Source organism: Lithobates pipiens, unplaced genomic scaffold, assembly GCF_037356315.1.
Source record: "Lithobates pipiens isolate NorthernLeopardFrog02 unplaced genomic scaffold, aLitPip1_a1.2 Scaffold_8, whole genome shotgun sequence".
In the NCBI taxonomy this organism is placed as follows: domain Eukaryota; kingdom Metazoa; phylum Chordata; class Amphibia; order Anura; family Ranidae; genus Lithobates; species Lithobates pipiens.
The window spans coordinates 3778142-3796006 of record NW_027507903.1 but is presented as its reverse complement, the minus strand read 5'-3'; the positions used below and the strand labels follow the sequence as shown (position 1 = coordinate 3796006).

Below are 17865 nucleotides of genomic sequence, written 5' to 3'. Positions count from 1 at the left end.
ATGAGCGGAAGTTACACTTTTGGGTGGAACTCCGCTTTAAGGTAAAAAATCCTTTTGTGTACGAATTATAAAACATTTCTTTTCTCCCTCACTCTCCACACCTACTGCTCTCCATCACCTAAATGTCTTTGAATACGCCTGCAAGAAAGACCCCCATGCCCCAGGTCTCATTTCACAACTCTATCGCCAATTGTTGAATATGCTATATTCCCCTGCAGAAAACGTACACGTCGCGCTGGGAACACGACCTGGAGACCACCCCAGAGTAAATAACATGGCCAGAAGTTTAGGTTGCTACCAAACCCACGGTTCAGAATATAGTAGCCTTAGAGGCTAATTATAAAGTCTTTACTTACTGGTATCTGGTTCCTGCTAGGCTTGCCGAATACATACCCAATTAGTTGCCCAAATGTTATCGTGGCTGTGATGAAATGGGTTCCCACCTCCATATCTGGTCTGGTAGACCTGCCCCGTGGTACAATGCTTTTGGGCCAATATATACAAGATCATATGCACTCTAATGGCTGCAGGACTACCTCCAGATTCCCTCTCTGCCCTTCTGAATATACGACCCCACAACTTTACATGAGTTCAACACAAACTCTTCCTCCAGGTAACCACAGCCGGCCAAGCAGACCATCGCCAAAGCCTGGACAACTATCTCTCTCACCATTGTGGAAACCAAAACCAGAATCGTGAAGGCTATGATCCATGCCAAATTGGAGGCGATCTTGCTAGACAGGATCGAGTATTACACCACATTGTGACAACCCTTGATACACCACTTTCTCCCCCCCCCCCACAATTTGATCACACCCCATTACTGCCATAATTTCCCTCTAAGCCAGAGGTAGTCAACCTTAAAGAGGTGGAGATCTACCTGAACTACATGGGAGAAGTCAAAGATCACCAGGCACAGTGTCGCCTCCTTACACCCGATTTAAAGGGGAGTTCCAGTCCCCCAAGTAAAATTTCTATATTAAAACCCACGGTCATTTGTTCACATTTAGCTAGTGCCTATAGTGTATTCCAGTTAATTTCAGTTTAAAATAAAGAAAGACTACCTTGATCTGAGAAGCTGGCAGGGGCCATGTCCACTGTGGGCATCTGAAGCCCTCTGTTATCTATTTCCGGGACTAGATGCAGCTGGCTACCCAGCATGCACCTCCTGATCTCGCACCTGCGCAGTGATGTCACCACGCGGCGCTCCATCCTCCTGACACGTGAAATTTCATCACTAGGCAATTTGCAAGGACTCCTGGGATACATGACACCGCCATCCCAGGAGCCCTCGTGAATTGCCAGGTGACGTAAACGCCTAGGCGGACACTGCTGGAAGTGCAGGAGAAAGAAGAATATAAAAGGTATTTCCATTTAAAATAAAGAAAATTTACATTGGGGGGAAAAAGATGCTGAGTGGAGATACCATAGAGAGTAAGTGCATAAAATGGGTGGAACTCCGCTTTAAAGTGACTGTAAAGTGTTTTTTTTATTTTTATTTTTTATTAAAAAACATGTTATGCTTACCTGCTCTGTGCAAGGGTTTGGCACAGAGTGGCCCCGATCCTCCTCTTCTGGGGTGCTCTGGCGGCGCTCCTGGCTCCTTCTCTTCGTTGGGTGCCCCCACGGAGAGCCGCTTTCCATGGGGGCAACCTGTGCGGGCGCGCTCACATGTCCCGCTTCTACGTCCATTGACACAGACAGCAATACCCAACCCCGCCCGCTCCCATGTCACTGGTTTTGATTGACAGCAGTGGGAGCCAATGGCTACTGCTACTATCAATCTATCCAATGAGGCAAGAGACAGCGGCTGGAGTTCGCTGGGCTCGTGCACATCGCTGGAACGGACGGACTCAGGTAAGATAAAGGGGGGCTCTGGGGTGTACTGCAGCACAGAAGGTTTTTCTCCTTAATGCATTAAGGTGAAAAATCTGGAGACTTTACAACCCCTTTAAACCTGTCATTTCTGTACTACCATGTCACAATCACCTGCATTGCATGGCAATCATGGGTGAGGAGGCAACACATCACCGCCTCAGCCGCCTGTCAAACACACTCAGATCGCTTTTCAGAGGAGCAGCAGTGTCTGCTGGACTTGTGAATGAGCCCTTAGTTGCATTCGACAGCGGCACCCTTAGTGCTCATTCACATATAATGTTGGGGGGGTTACTACCCCCAATCCGTACCACCTTTTAGCTGCTGAGGCAGCAGCCAAATGTGCACACATGCTGCAGCAGGAATTTAATTAAACCCCCTGTTGCATTTGGTGGGTGCTACCGCCTGCCAGTCACGACCCATTCAAGTAGATAGAGCCACTCTGCAAACGCCCCCACAACTGCATTCTTCTGAGTCCAAGGAATCAACCTTTCAACCTGATGTGCTGTGGTTTACCTGCACCTTGGGTGCAGAGCAATGCAACTGCGACTTTCCTTGGTTAGCTGCACTTTGCCATAGACTTCTATTATATCCTGCAGGTGTGGCGCACTTTCTGAAAGTGCACCAAAATTCCTAGTCAATGGCTAAGCTCAGTAAACCCGCAGGAAAGCTGTAGGTACACTGCGCTGCACCCACGGTGTGGGTAAACTGCAGCGCATCAGTGTGAAAGCAGCCTTATACTATTATACCCAGTGTATCGCTTCACACTGACCTAAAGATCTCTTTCCTGCTGCTGGCACCACTCTGGTGACCGCTGGCCGGGATAAGAGGTGGTGTGGAGTTGGTATCACTCCGCATGGGACAGAAGTCTGCACTGCAGAGGAGGCATCAACTAATGCGGCTTATGCTCCCTACTACACCTCCAATTTTACAAGTAGTCCCTCTGCATTGCACTCTGTTTGATGCTCTGAGATGGTGATTAAGCCAAGACCGTGATCTACCAGTCACCTGGTCATGATCTACTGGTAGATTCTGATCTACAGGTTGCTGAACCCTGCCCTAAGCTCTACCCTTAAAATCGATCTGACCCTCTTATTGACAAACCCATGGGCTAGTACTCAGGACCCCCTATACTCCCTCCTCTCCCTATGCTTCTTTTTTCTATCCCTATTGATTATTTCTTTTGCCTAGTCAATACTCGGACTAGACCATTCAGAAACGTATACATACAGTGTGCAAGTTGTGCCAACAGTGCTATTATAGACTACCATGGATGGGACCCCAAGTCCTTGATCCTCCTTTTCTGGGACCCCTAATTAAGGATTTGTTTTGTGCAAAACCTTTGGTAAGTATAACCTGTTTGTTATTTAAAGGGATTGTAAAGGCATAATAATAAAAAATAAATAAATTATATATATATATATATATATATATATATATATATATATATATATAACAAACAAACATGTCTATACTTACCTACTCAATGGAATCACACTGAGCGGCTCGGAACCTCCTATTTTCTCCTGGCCCCTCCTCTCTGGCCAGTGCCCCCACGGGAAGCCGCTTCCCATTGGGACACTTGTGCGTGCTCGCACCCGAACCCCACTGCTGCGTCCATTGACACAGACAGTGGGACTTGGCCCTGCCTCCCGCTCCCTTATCACTGGCTTTGATTGACAATGGCTCCCGTGCTCCAGCAAAGTCAGTGAGACCCAGAAGTGACGGGAGAAAAGATCAGCAGATGTGCACGGCGCTGGATCGAATCGGAGGGTAGTTTACCAAGGCGGAAAAAAAGGCAAGGAGTGTAGTACGATCGATACAAGAAGTTTTTTTTTATAACCTTATCCCTAGATGAGATGAGATGACTGTAGGAAGGATTTCCTGCCACACTTCTGAGATCCGGAATATCTGCCCGCCAGTGAATTTCAGTATTTTGCCAATCAGTTTTAGAGTGAAGTAACGAGGAATAATATGTGGAAACCAGTTTAGAGTGTGTCGGGTCACGCAGCAACTTTTCCAGAGAGGAAGGTTGCATGGAGTCCAAATTGGGATGCTGCCGTATGCCGCCATTGCAAATATCAGAAATTAGAGGTGCAACGGATCGTCACCAATCCGTGATCCGAACAGGTCACCCAGCTCGGGTCGGCACACGCCGCGATCCGCGGAGCGCTCCACGGTCACAGCCTTAGGAAAGGCCACGGCTTCGGCCTAGCTCCGAAGCGGCGGCCATCTTTCTATACCCAGGCCGTTTACAATGTGATCGCTCCGTCAAATGGTGGAGCGATCACTTGTAAACAAACCAGCGTCATATCATGACGCCGGTTCCTCTCTCCCCTCTCTGTACTGTTCTGTACAGTGGAGGGCGAGAGATCGGATGGATGCAGGCAGCCCTGTGGGCTACATCTGTAGTGCCCACAGCGCTGCTCTTTGACAGCCTACTCTGCAATACCCTGACAATACTCTGCCATACCCTGTCAATACTCTGCCATACCCTGTCAATACTCTGCCATACCCTGTCAATACTCTGCCATACCCTGTCAATACTCTGCCATACCCTGCCAATACTCTGCCATACCCTGCCAATACTCTTACATACCCTGCCAATACTCTTACATACCCTGCCAATACTCTTGCATACCCTGCCAATACTCTTACCCTGCCAATACTCTTACTCTGCCATGCTCTGCCGTACCCAGCCATGCTCTGCCAATATAACAGGGGGGGAGATTGTGGATATTACAGTGGGGACTATATGGCGGTGGAATTTTCACAGGTTTTTGCAAATTCAGTTATTATTTGCTGATCCGAAAAATGATCCGATCCATGACTCTGATCCGAGGAACGATCCGATCCGTGAGTTTTTTGATCCGTTGCACCCCTATCAGAAATAGGCAGTAGAGGCAAGTTTGTGCTCTCTTTGAAATTCTGAAAAAGGGCAAAATAGTTACATAGTGAGTAAGGTTGAATAAAAACATCAATCCATCCAGTTCAACCTGAGTAAGTGTCTACAATTGTCCCCATCCCTGTACATTGCACACTCACATCGGTCCCTACCCTCAAGGAGCCCACAATCCAAGGTCCCCAACCCACATTCATATACTAGGGGCCAATTTCGGACAGAAGCCAATTAACCTACCAGCATGTCTTTGGAGTGTACACCGTGTGAGTATAAATGGGATATAAGTTTCACCCCGTGTTTGGTCTAGAACATTCCATAGGTACGTTGATAGAATGTGAATTGTGGCAGAGAGGGGCATAGCCACTATATTTAAACTTGTATAGTGTATCATGCTGTGTAAAATCTGATCATTCTGTCTATAACAGTGGTTCTCAACCTGGGGGTCGGGACCCCCTCTTTTAAATGATTTTGCCAGTGGTCACCAAATCCTGGGCTGTTCCTGAAGCCCGCACCGCTCTCCCAGCCTTTTTGCTGTCACCCAGCTGGGCTGTCCCTGGAGCCCGTGGCCACCCAGCAGGCTGTTCCTGGAGCCCATGGCCACCCAGCTGGGCTGTTCCTGGAGCCTGAGGCCGACCACTTAGCCTCTTCGCAGCCGCCCATTCGGTTCACAGCATGGCTGGGTGGCAGAGACTAGAGGTCAACTGACTGGTGAGAAATGTGAAGTGGTAGGGGCTGGAGGAGACCCTATCTCCTGATATCAGCATAGGTGTCAGTGCTACGAGACACCACAAAATCTGAGACATCACAAAGTTGGAGACACAGTGAGTAACACTACCTGTGATTATAGTTGCCATTAAAAGTCCCCACTACAGTTCTCAGATCAGCAAATGACCTTCATCAAGAGCACCTAAGTTGGCTGATCAGAACTCCCCCCACCACTGCCACTCATCCCTACTGCCCCTCAGCATTGCCACTCATCCCATTCCCCCCCACCAAGGAATAAGAGAAGAAATACAAATAGAGAATAAATGGAAGGGAGATCAAAAGAGAGGGAGGAACAAAGAAAAAGGGAGAGAAAGAACAAGAAAGACCGCTAGAGAGAGGGATGGGGATAAAAAAACAAAAAAATTAGGATAGAGAGAGATAAAACGTAAAGAAAGGAGAACAAAAGAGAGATTAGTACATCCTAAAATGTACCATAAGGGGGTTTTAAAACTGTATGAGTGCAAGGGACTCAGGGAGCACTAAATGTCCGTGGGTTAGGGGCGCAAATTACTTGTCTTGCCTTAGGAGCTGACAACCCACGCTAAGAAAATAAATTTACTGTTAGGGGTCCCCACAACTTGGGACATTTTATCAAGGAATCACAGCACTAGAAGGTTGAGAACCCCTGGTCTATAACTTAAATGTATATATATACGTGTCTTTATAATTTTTTTTGTCTGTATGTGTGATGAATTCATCTCACCACTCCTTTACTCAGAACCAGACCCCGGCCTGGAAAAGTGTGTGGAAATTCTTAGTAGATACATCAACAAGCTCCAATCTTTCATGAGGAGGTTCTACCAGCAGCCATTTCCTGTGAAGGTCCAGCATGCTGAGAAAAGAAGCGGAGCGTGGGAGACCATGTCTGTGGAGGTACGCTGGACATTAGAGAATCATGGTCTTAGCTCTTCTCTTGTGTCAATTCGTCTCATGTCTAATCAGTAGTTATTTATTGTGTATTGACATGCCTGATTCCACATTCACTAGTTCCTCTTAATTCACCCTTATTTTTTTAGAATATAATTTCTGATGCCATCCTATCAAACTGTATTCCTGAGGCTCAGTCATTCCTACGTGCAAACGGTCATCATTCTTTCAACCTCCCATGGCTGAAGCGGGAAGGCCTGAATATGGTGTTCAAGTGCCTAATGGAAAATCGGGTGACGGAGGCCTGCCAACTCCTGCAGAACATGGTCAGTAATAGGCAATTATATCCTTTACTTGTGCATAATATAAATATATATACACGCGTACAGTCATATGAAAAATTAAGTACACCCAATGCATTTTTTCAAGGTAGCTGAACAGGAAACTTCTAATAAAGCCTACCTTAGCATATACTATAAGAAAGCTAATTATGTTACTGTGGAAAGAAAGTAAGTCATGTTCATGACTTAAGAGGGGATTGTAATAGAATGTATAAACAACTGACTCCATCTTAGATTGTCAACCATTTTATAAGTAGAAGTGAACTTTTTGCCATAATCAGCTTAAAAGTTTGCAGAAACCATTGCAAGATGTTTGTGGGTTTTCTTGCATGAATTTTCTGTTTCAAAATCCTTCCACAGAGATTCAATGGCAATCAAATCTGGGTTTTGACTATGGCAGTTCATTACCCTCTATTTATTCATTCTGAGACGTACCTTGGTGGATTTGCTTGTCTGCTTCAGATCATTATCATGTTCAATTTAAACTTTTGGACAGGTGGCCTTGCATCCTCAAAAAGCACCACCTGATATGATGCAGAATATATCATTAGCTTGACGGCTACGAGCTGCCCAGGTCCTGAAATAATGAAAGCCACCCAAAACAATAAGATTTCCACCACCATTCACAGTTTTTATGAGCTTATTCTCCTGTAATACTGTCTTTGGTTGGCAGGAAAACATGTATGCTGTGACCAAAGATCTCTATCTTTGAGGGTTTTTTGACAAAAGACTTTTATCAGTCTTTACCATATTGTTCCATAATGCTTGGTCTTCACCTATTTGTTCAAAGGCAAACTGCCATCTTTCTTCTGATGTTCTTTTTTGGGCAGTGATGCTTTTTCTTAACACTTCTCTCGTGCGGGTTGATTAGGTGCAATCTCAACTGTTGCAAGAATTACATGGACACCCCACAATAACATTTTGGGGTTCTTGGAGTCCCTGTATTTAGCACCAGTCAGCTCTTTGGTTGAATTTGATGGCTCGTACTGGACAAATTAACAGATGTTTGACATCTACCTCATGTGTATTTTATTTTCCTTACAGTAGAACGGTTGATGTTTTGGTGATCTTTTTAAATTCCTTACCAGGCTCATAGATGACAACAACTTTCTTTCTGAAGGCCTTGGGGAACTCTGTTGATCTTGGCATGATGACACCACACACATCAATAGCAAAGAGAACACCAGACCCTAGATATCTGAGGTTTAACCAGTTCCCATCCGCCCACAGTACATTTACACTGAACACAGCAGGGTGCGGCTCCTGGTACCCGGCCGCTCACGTGATTGCTATGCGATCACATGATCACAATGTAAACACAACTGTTATGAATGGGTTTCATTAACCACTTCAGCCCGGAAGATTCTACCCCCTTCCTGGCCAAGAGCACTTTTTGCGTTCCGACACTGCGCCGCTTTAACTGACAATTTTGCGGTCGTGCGACGTTGCACCCAAACAATATTGACATCCTTTTTTGTCCACAGGTAGAGCTTTCTTTTGGTTGTATTTGATCGCCTCTGCGTTTTTTATTTTTAGCGCTATAAACAAAAAAAGAGTGTCAACTTTGAAAAAAACACAATATTTTTTACTTTTTGCTATAATAAATATCCCCAAAAAATCTATAAAAAAACATTTTTTTCCTCAGTTTAGGCCGATACGTATTCTTCTACATATTTTTGGTAAAAAAATTGCAATACGCGTATATTGATTGGTTTTCTCAAAAGTTATAACGTCTACAAAAGAGGATAGTTTTATGGCTTTTTTATTATTTTTTTTTACCAGTAATGGCAGCGATTTGCGATTTTTATCGGGACTACGACATTATGGCGGACTCGTCGGACAATTTTGACACATTTTTGGGACCATTGGCATTTTTACAGCGATCAATGCTATAAAATGTCATTGATTACTGTGAAAATGTCACTGGCAGTGAAGGGGTTAACCACTAGGGGGCAGTGAAGGGGTTAAGTGTGTCCTAGTACATGTTCTAACAGAAGGGGGAATGGGACTGTGCAGGGGAGATGACAGATCATCTGTTCATACTCTGTATGAACAGACGATCTGTCTGTTCTCCCCTCAGAGAACTGGAAACTGTGTGCCCCGAGCGATCGCGGGAGCCCGGAGGTGATCGCGCCCGCCGGGCACTACCATCGGCTCCGTGGGCGAGCAGAGGGCGCGCCCCCCTAGTGCCCGTCTATGATACTGACGTACCACAACCTGGATTCGCGCAGATGAGCCATGTTGCCGCAGTATAACTGCGGCGACTGGTTGGCATGCGGTTAATAACAGCTGTGTTTAAAATTGTGATGCTGTGATTGACCCTCAGCTATCACATGGTACCTGAGCCAATCACAGCACACAATAGTAATCACAGATATTATGAATGTAACCCATTCACAACATTTCAAAACATTGCTGTTACAATAATCATCCCTGGGAATTACAGACCAGTTAGCCTAACATCAATAGTATGCAAGCTCTTGGAGGGATTGATAAGGGATTATATACAAGATTTTACTAATGAGCACGGTATCATTAGCAGTAATCCACATGGATTCATGAAGAATCATTCTTGCCAAACCAATCTGTTGACCTTCTATGAGGAGGTGAGTTGCCATCTAGATAAAGGAAGGCCCGTATTAGATGTGGTGTATCTGGATTATGCAAAGTTACTGTACAAAATAAGATCAGTTGGCATGGACCATAGGGTGAGTACATGGACTGAAAACTGGCTACAAGGGCGAGTTCAGAGGGTAGTGATAAATGGGGAGTACTCAGAATGGACGGGGGTGGGTAGTGGGGTCCCCCAGGGTTCTGTGCTGGGACCAATCCTATTTAATTTGTTCATAAATGACCTGGAGGATGGGCTAAACATTCAATCTCTGTATTTGGGGATGATACTAAGCTAAGCAGGGCAATAACTTCTCCGCAGGATGTGGAAACATTTCAAAAAGATCTGAACAAATGAATGGGGTGGGGGGGCAACTACATGGTAATTAAGTTTTTATGTGGAAAAATTATAAATAATGCATTTGGGTGGCAAAAATATGAATGCAATCTATACACTAGGGGGGGGGGGGGAGAGAGAACCTCTGGGGGGATCTAGGATGGAGAAGGACCTGGGGGTCCTAGTAGATGTTGGAATGCCAAGCTGCTGCTAACAAAGCAAACAGAATATTGGCATTAAAAAAGGGGATCAACTCCAGAGATAAAACGATAATTCTCCCCTCTACAAGACTCTGGTCCGGCCGCACCTGGAGTATACTGTCCAGTTCTGGGCACCAGTCCTCAGGAAGGATGTACTGGAAATGGAGCGACTACAAAGAAGGGCAACAAAGCTAATAAAGGGTCTGGAGGATATTAGTTATGAGGAAAGGTTGTGAGCTCTGAACTTATTCTCTCTGGAGAAGAGACGCCTGAGAGGGGATATGATTTCATTATATAAATACCGGACTGGGGACCCCACAATATATAAATACCGGACTGGTGACCCCACAATATATAAATACCGGACTGGTGACCCCACAATATATAAATACCGGACTGGTGACCCCACAATATATACAATACGGAGGAAACTTTTTCGCAGAAAGGAGTTGAACAAGGCACTAAAATTAGAAGAAAAGAGGTTTAACCGTAAAAATACGTAGAGGGTTCTTTACTGTAAGAGCGGCAAGGATGTGGAATTCCCTTCCACAGGCGGTGGTCTCAGTGGGGAGCATCGATTAGTTTCAAGAAACTATTAGATAAGCACCTGAATGACCGCAACATACAGGGATATACAATGTAATACTGACATATAATCACACACATAGGTTGGACTTGATGGTTTTGTTTCTTTTGTCAACCTCACCTACTATGTAACACTATGTAACACAACACTATGTAACACTATTTAATACTATGTAATACTATGTAACACTATGTAACACTATGTAACACAACACTGTGTAATACTATGTAATACTATGTAACACAACACTATGTAACAACACTATGTAATACTATGCAACACTATGTAATACTATATAACACAATATAACACTATGTAACACTATATAACACTGTGTAATACTATATAACACTGTGTAATACTATATAACACTATGTAAGACTATGTAACACATCTATAAATGATAGTTTCTCATCACCTACCTGTTATAATTAGACAGGCCATAGGGTGAGTACATGGACTGAAAACTGGCTACAAGGGCGAGTTCAGAGGGTTGTGATAAATGGGGGGTACTCGGAATGGACGGGGGTGGGTAGTGGGGTCCCCCAAGGTTCTGTGCTGGGACCAATCCTATTTAATTTGTTCATAAATGACCTGGAGGATGGGCTAAACATTCAATCTCTGTATTTGCGGATGATACTAAGCTAAGCAGGGCAATAACTTCTCCGCAGGATGTGGAAACATTTCAAAAAGATCTGAACAAATGAATGGGGTGGTGGGGGAACTACATGGTAATTAAGTTTTTATGCGGAAAAATTATAAATAATGCATTTGGGTGGCAAAAATATGAATGCAATCTATACACTGAGGGGGGGGAGAGAACCTCTGGGGGGATCTAGGATGGAGAAGGACCTGGGGGTCCTAGTAGATGATGGGCTCAGCAATGCCAAGCTGCTGCTAACAAAGCAAACAGAATATTGGCATTAAAAAGGGGATCAACTCCAGAGATAAATCAATAATTCTCCCCTCTACAAAACTCTGGTCCGGCCGCACCTGGAGTATACTGTCCAGTTCTGGGCACCAGTCCTCAGGAAGGATGTACTGGAAATGGAGCGGCAACAAAGCTAATAAAGGGTCCGGAGGATATTAGTTATGAGGAAAGGTTGTGAGCTCTGAACTTATTCTCTCTGGAGAAGAGACGCTTGAGAGGGGATATGATTTCAATATATAAATACCGGACTGGTGACCCCACAATATATAAATACCGGACTGGTGACCCCACAATATATAAATACCGGACTGGTGACCCCACAATATATAAATACCGGACTGGTGACCCCACAATATACAAATACCGGACTGGTGACCCCACAATAGGGAGAAAACTTTTTCGCAAAAGGGAGTTTAACAAGACTCGTGGCCACTCATTAGAATTAGAAGAAAAGAGGTTTAACCTTAAACTACATAGAGGGTTCTTTACTGTAAGAGTGGCGAGGATGTGGAATTCCCTTCCACAGGCGGTGGTCTCAGCGGGGAGCATTGATAATGTCAAAAAACTATTAGATAATTACCTGAATGACCACAGCATACAGGGATATACAATGTAATACTGACATATAATCACACACATAGGTTGGACTTGATGGACTTTATTCAACCTCACCTACTATGTAACTGTAACGGCAATCAAAGTGTAAAAAAAAAAAAAAATCCCTGATCACCCCCTAGAATAGTACAGTGTCACTATGGGAACACTAAATTACTTTGATGAAAGTATGTAAAACAAAAAAGGAAAAAAAAAGAAAAACCATGTTAGAAAAATAAAGAAAAGTTTACAAAAAAAAAAAAAAACAATAAAAATAAAAAATATAAATATTTTTTTAACATACTGTCACCAGTCAGTGTCCCTGATCACCGCCTCACAATTCATATGATGATGCTGTACTGCACTAGTGACAGTATGTAAAGAAAGAATTCTGGAAAAAAAACAATTATTTACTTTCTTTATTTTCCAAAAACTTCAAAAAGGCTCGCTATGCCCCTTACTAACTACCTCACACTGTCTACTTTCCAAAAAGGGGTCATTTGGGGGGTATTTGTATTGTGCTGGCATTTTAAGCTCCTCAAGACTTTAGACAGGCCGTCAGTACATCCGGATTGATCAATTTTCAAATATATACCGTATTTTTCCCTCCATAAGACGCACCTAGGTTTTAGAGGTTGAAAACAAGAAAAACAAGTATTCTGAACCAAATGGTGTACTAAAATATTTTTTCCAGTGCCCATGAAATGCAGAATGACCATTACCATAGAAAGTATTGGCAGGGTATTGCAGAGTATTGGCAGGGTGTGGCAGAGTATTGGCAGGGTGTGGCAGAGTATTGGCAGGGTGTGGCAGAGTATTGGCAGGGTGTGGCAGAGTATTGGCAGGGTGTGGCAGAGTATTGGCAGGGTGTGGCAGAGTATTGGCAGAGTATTGGCAGGGTATGGCAGAGTATTGGCAGGGCATGGCAGAGTATTGGCAGGGTATGGCAGAGTATTGGCAGGGTATGGCAGAGTATTGGCAGGGTGTTGCAGAGTATTGGCAGGGTGTTGCAGAGTATTGGCAGGGTGTTGCAGAGTATTGGCAGGGTGTTGCAGAGTATTGGCAGGGTATGGCAGAGTATTGGCAGGGTATGGCAGAGTATTGGCAGGGTATGGCAGAGTATTGGCAGGGTATGGCAGAGTATTGGCAGGGTGTTGCAGGGTATGGCAGAGTATTGGCAGGGCATGGATGGCTGTGACTGCACTTGTCACAGAGCAGCGCTGTGGGCACTACAGGTGAAGCCCACAGTGCTGCATCCATCCGATCTCTCCCCTCCACTGTACAGATCTGTACACAGAGGGGAGAGAGGAACCAGCATCATTATGATGCCGATTTGTTTACAAGTGATCGCTCCGTCATTTGACGGAGCGATCACATTGCAAACGGCCGGGTGCACCAAGATGGCCGCCGCTCCGGAGCTAGGCCGAAGCCGCGGCCTTTCCTAAGGCCGAGGCCGTGGAGTGCGGGGGGGGGGGGGGGGGGTGCCAAACGTATATTCGCACCATAAGACGCAGGCATATTTTTTCCCCCATATTTCTGGGGGAAAAAAGTGCGTCTGATGGTCCGAAAAATACAGTTTATTCCATAGTATGTTGACTGTATAACTTTCACACAGACTAAATAATATACACTTATTGGGATTTTTGTAGCAGAATAAATTTTGGCTTAAATTTATAAAGAAATTTGATTTTATTGAATATGTTTTATAACTGAAAGTAAAAAAATCGCATTTTTGTTTTTTGTTTTCTAAATTTTCGGGCTTTTTTGTTTATGTATAAACGATATACGTCGGCACAATGGCAGCGGTGGGCAAATGGGCGTACCTGTACATCCCCTTTAATTGGCGGGTCTAGCAGGCCCGCCTCATACAGCGTGAATGTACCTGCGGGACCCGCGGACTCGGTGTCCTCAGGTGTCCCGGCGATCGTGCCATGGAGCCGCAGAACAGGGAGATGTCTTTGTAAACAAGGCATTTCCACCGTTCTGCCTAGTGACATGACAGCGATCCACTGCTCCCTGCCAATCGGGAGCATTGATCGCTGTCATGTGAGTAGTAGCCCACCCCCCGACCACAATTAGAATCCCTCACTAGGACACACTTAACCACTTGATCGCCCCCCCCCCTAGTGTTTAACCCCTTCCCTGCCAGTGTCATTTACACAGTAATCGGTGCATTTTTATAGCACTGATTGCTGTATAAATGACAATGGTTCCAAAATAGTGTCAAAAGTGTCCGATGTGTCCGCCATAATGCCGCAGTCGTGATAAAAATCACTGATCGCCGCCATTACTAGTAAAAAAAAATTATAATAAAAATCCCATAAAACTATCCCCTGTTTTGTAGGCGCTATAATTTTTGCACAAACCAATCAATATTGTGATATTTTTTTTATTTATTTTTTTTACAAAAAATATGTAGAAAAATACGTATCGGCCTAAACTGAGGGAGAAAAAATGTTTTTTATATATTTTTGGGGGGATATTTATTATAGCAAAAAGTAAAAAATATAGTTTTTTTTTTTCAAAATTGTCGCTCTATTTTTGTTTATAGCGCAAACAATAAAACAACACAGAGGTGATCAAATACCACCAACAGAAAGCTCTATTTGTGGGGGGGAAAAACACGTCAATTTTGTTTGGGTGCAACGTCGCACGACCGCGCAATTGTCCGTTAAAGCGACGCAGTGCCGAATCGCAAAAAAGTGCTCTGGTCAGGAAGGGGGGTAAAATCTTCCAAAGGTCAAGTGGTTAAAGAATATCAGTTCAATCCACACATTGCAATTCCCTCTGTGTTAGCTGAATTCCAGCGGTTTGGAAAATTGAGCAATTTTAAAGTAAATGTATCAAAATCAGAAATTCTCAACGTGTCGCTTGTACCCGAACAGGTTGCAAGGTTGAGAGCCAATTTTATGTTTAGGATTTGCTCTGCAGCTGTAAAATATTTAGGTGTTAAAATCACCCCGGACTCAAAGTATTTATATTCAATGAACTATGTTCCTCTTCTGCAACGTACCCTACAGGATCTAAAAAAATATGATGTTAAGCAATATTCATGGTTTGGGAGGATTAATATACTGAAAATGGATATAATACCGCGGTTCTTGTATTTTTTTCAAACTATCCCAATTAGTGTCCCTCGATCATTTTTCTCCACTCTGCAATCGGCTTTTACAAAATTTATCTGGGGACATAAAAAACCAAGATTACAAAAGAAATTATTATCATTACCTAAAACGAAAGGAGGTGCGGGTGCACCTGATCTATATTATTATTATGTTTCGGCTGTTTTGACTAGACTGGTGGACTGGTTTTATTGCTCGGAAACCAAACAATGGGTAAAAATAGAACAAGGGTTAAATCAACTGGATTTAAAGGTGTTGCCATGGTTAGATCTGTCTGGTAGCAATTTAAATCAAGAGTTGAAAGAGTCTATGCCTTCCCTCACATCTCATGTGTTGAATATATGGGGAAAAACAGCCATAAAATTGGAACTTTCCTCTTATGAAGGACCTATGACACCTCTATTTGGCAACCCTTCTTTTCCACCGGCATTAAATAGGACAAGTTTTCTTATATGGAAAAGGGAATCCCATTATAGACTGAGCAATATTCTAAGCCAGGGGACAATTCCGTCTTTATTAAATCTATTCTCTACACAGCGACCATCACCTATGCAAATGCTGGAGTTTTGGCAGTTGCGGTCATTTTGGTGTACAATTCATTCAAATAAGTCTCTGGGTAGAGATTTAACAGAACTTGAAACTCTCCTGACACAAGATCAGAAACCAAATCATGTTATATCAGTACTGTATAAGATGTTTATTATTAAAAATCACCCGGAGCCCCCAGAATATATAAATAAATGGGTTAATGAGATCAACGCTCAGATTGAGGTTGGGGAATGGGAGAAGGCATTTATCTTCACTCACTGTTTATCACCGTCGATTAAAGCACAAGAGACGAATTATAAATTGCTCTCAAGATGGTATTGGAGCCCAGTGACACTCCATCGTATATACCCAGAAAAATCAGATATATGTTGGCAGTGCCATAGAGACAAGGGTACATTGCTCCACATCTGGTGGGAATGCCCCCTAATTTTCAGATTTTGGGAAAAGCTTATGCAATTATATACAACAGTCACTGGGGAGGTAATTCCAAATACACCACAAATCACCCTTCTCTCTATGTTACCAAGAACATATAAAAAGTTAAAAAGAATCTTCTGGGACACTGGTTGACTGCGGCAAGAACTGTGATACCGCGGCACTGGCGATCATCCCAATCCCCTACGATAAATGAATGGGCTTTAGAAATGGATAACATAGAGAGAATGGAGATACTCTTAGCTCAAGAATTAGATACATATGAAAGGTGTCTCTTGGTCTGGACTCCTTGGAGTCAGTATAGGAAATTGGTAAAGGACTGAGGAACTAGGAGGGAAGGAGGGGGAGGGAGGGACTTGCGGAGGAGAGAGGAGTGAGAAGCGGAGGAGGGGGAGAAATCAGATATACATTTTTCCCCTTTTCCTCCCCTTTTTTTTTTTTTTTTATTTTTTTTGAGGGAGGGAGGAGGAAATAAAATAATAAATGTGATTATTATGTATGTAAGTAATATATATTTATATGTATGAAATTGCTTAATTATGTGTAAATGCTTTATAATAATTGAAAATAAAAACAGAATTGGAAAAAAAAAAAGAATACCAGTTCCACCTGCAAACTTTCTAAGAAAGTTCTATTTATTGGCACCTGATTGGGAACACCAGAAACGCTATTTGATGGATTTTTCCCATTTGGCTGATCTGCATTTTTGCTCATTTAGATTTTGAAAATAAATACACAATGTCATTGTTATGTGCCATTTGTTCAAGTGCATCATCTTCACCTCTAAGCACTGTTTGAATCAAGATCTACTGTTTACCTGCTCATATACACTCACTGGCCACTTTATTAGGTCCCCCTTGCTAGTATCGGGTTGGACCCCCTTTTGCCTTCATTCTTGGTGGCATAGATACAACAAGGTGTTGGAAACGTTCCTCAGAGATTTTGCTCCATAGTGACCTGATGACATCACAAAGTTGCTGCAGATTTGTCGGCTGCACATCCACGATGCCAATCTCCCGTTCCACCACATCCCAAAGGTGTTCTATTGGATGAGATGTGGTGAGTGTGGAGGCCATTGGAGGACAGGGACCTCTTTGTCCAGTGGTGAGATGATTGGAGCTTTGTGACATGGTGCATTATCCTGCTGGAAGGAGCCATCAGAAGATGGGGACACTGGGGTCATAAAGGGATGGACATGGTCACCAACAATACTCAGGTAGGCCGTGGTGATTAAACGATTCTCAATTGGTACTAAGAGGCCCAAACTGTGCCAAGAAAATATCCCCCCACACCATTACACCCCCACCACCAGCCTGAACCAGTGATACCCCATCCCCCACACCATTACACCCCCACCACCAGCCTGAACCGGTGATATCCCATCCCCCACACCATTACACCCCCACCACCAGCCTGAACCGGTGATATCCCATCCCCCACACCATTACACCCCCACCACCACCAGCCTGAACCGGTGATACCCCATCCCCCACACCATTACACCCCCACCACCAGCCTGAACCGGTGATACCCCATCCCCCACACCATTACACCCCCACCACCAGCCTGAACCGGTGATATCCCATCCCCCACACCATTACACCCCCACCACCAGCCTGAACCGGTGATATCCCATCCCCCACACCATTACACCCCCACCACCACCAGCCTGAACCGGTGATACCCCATCCCCCACACCATTACACCCCCACCACCAGCCTGAACCGGTGATACCCCATCCCCCACACCAT

At 44.0% G+C, this 17865-nt stretch overlaps 1 protein-coding gene across 1 annotated transcript in view; it reads left to right on the top strand.

Moving 5' to 3' along the window:
• Window positions 1–17865, top strand: part of SPG11 (SPG11 vesicle trafficking associated, spatacsin) — a gene marked incomplete in the record, with an annotated part of 178052 nt that overhangs the window by 55815 nt on the left and 104372 nt on the right. The window contains 2 exon segments of the mRNA XM_077471981.1: window positions 6261–6415; window positions 6559–6735. Of these exon segments, the coding sequence (XP_077328107.1) occupies window positions 6261–6415; window positions 6559–6735 (332 nt within the window).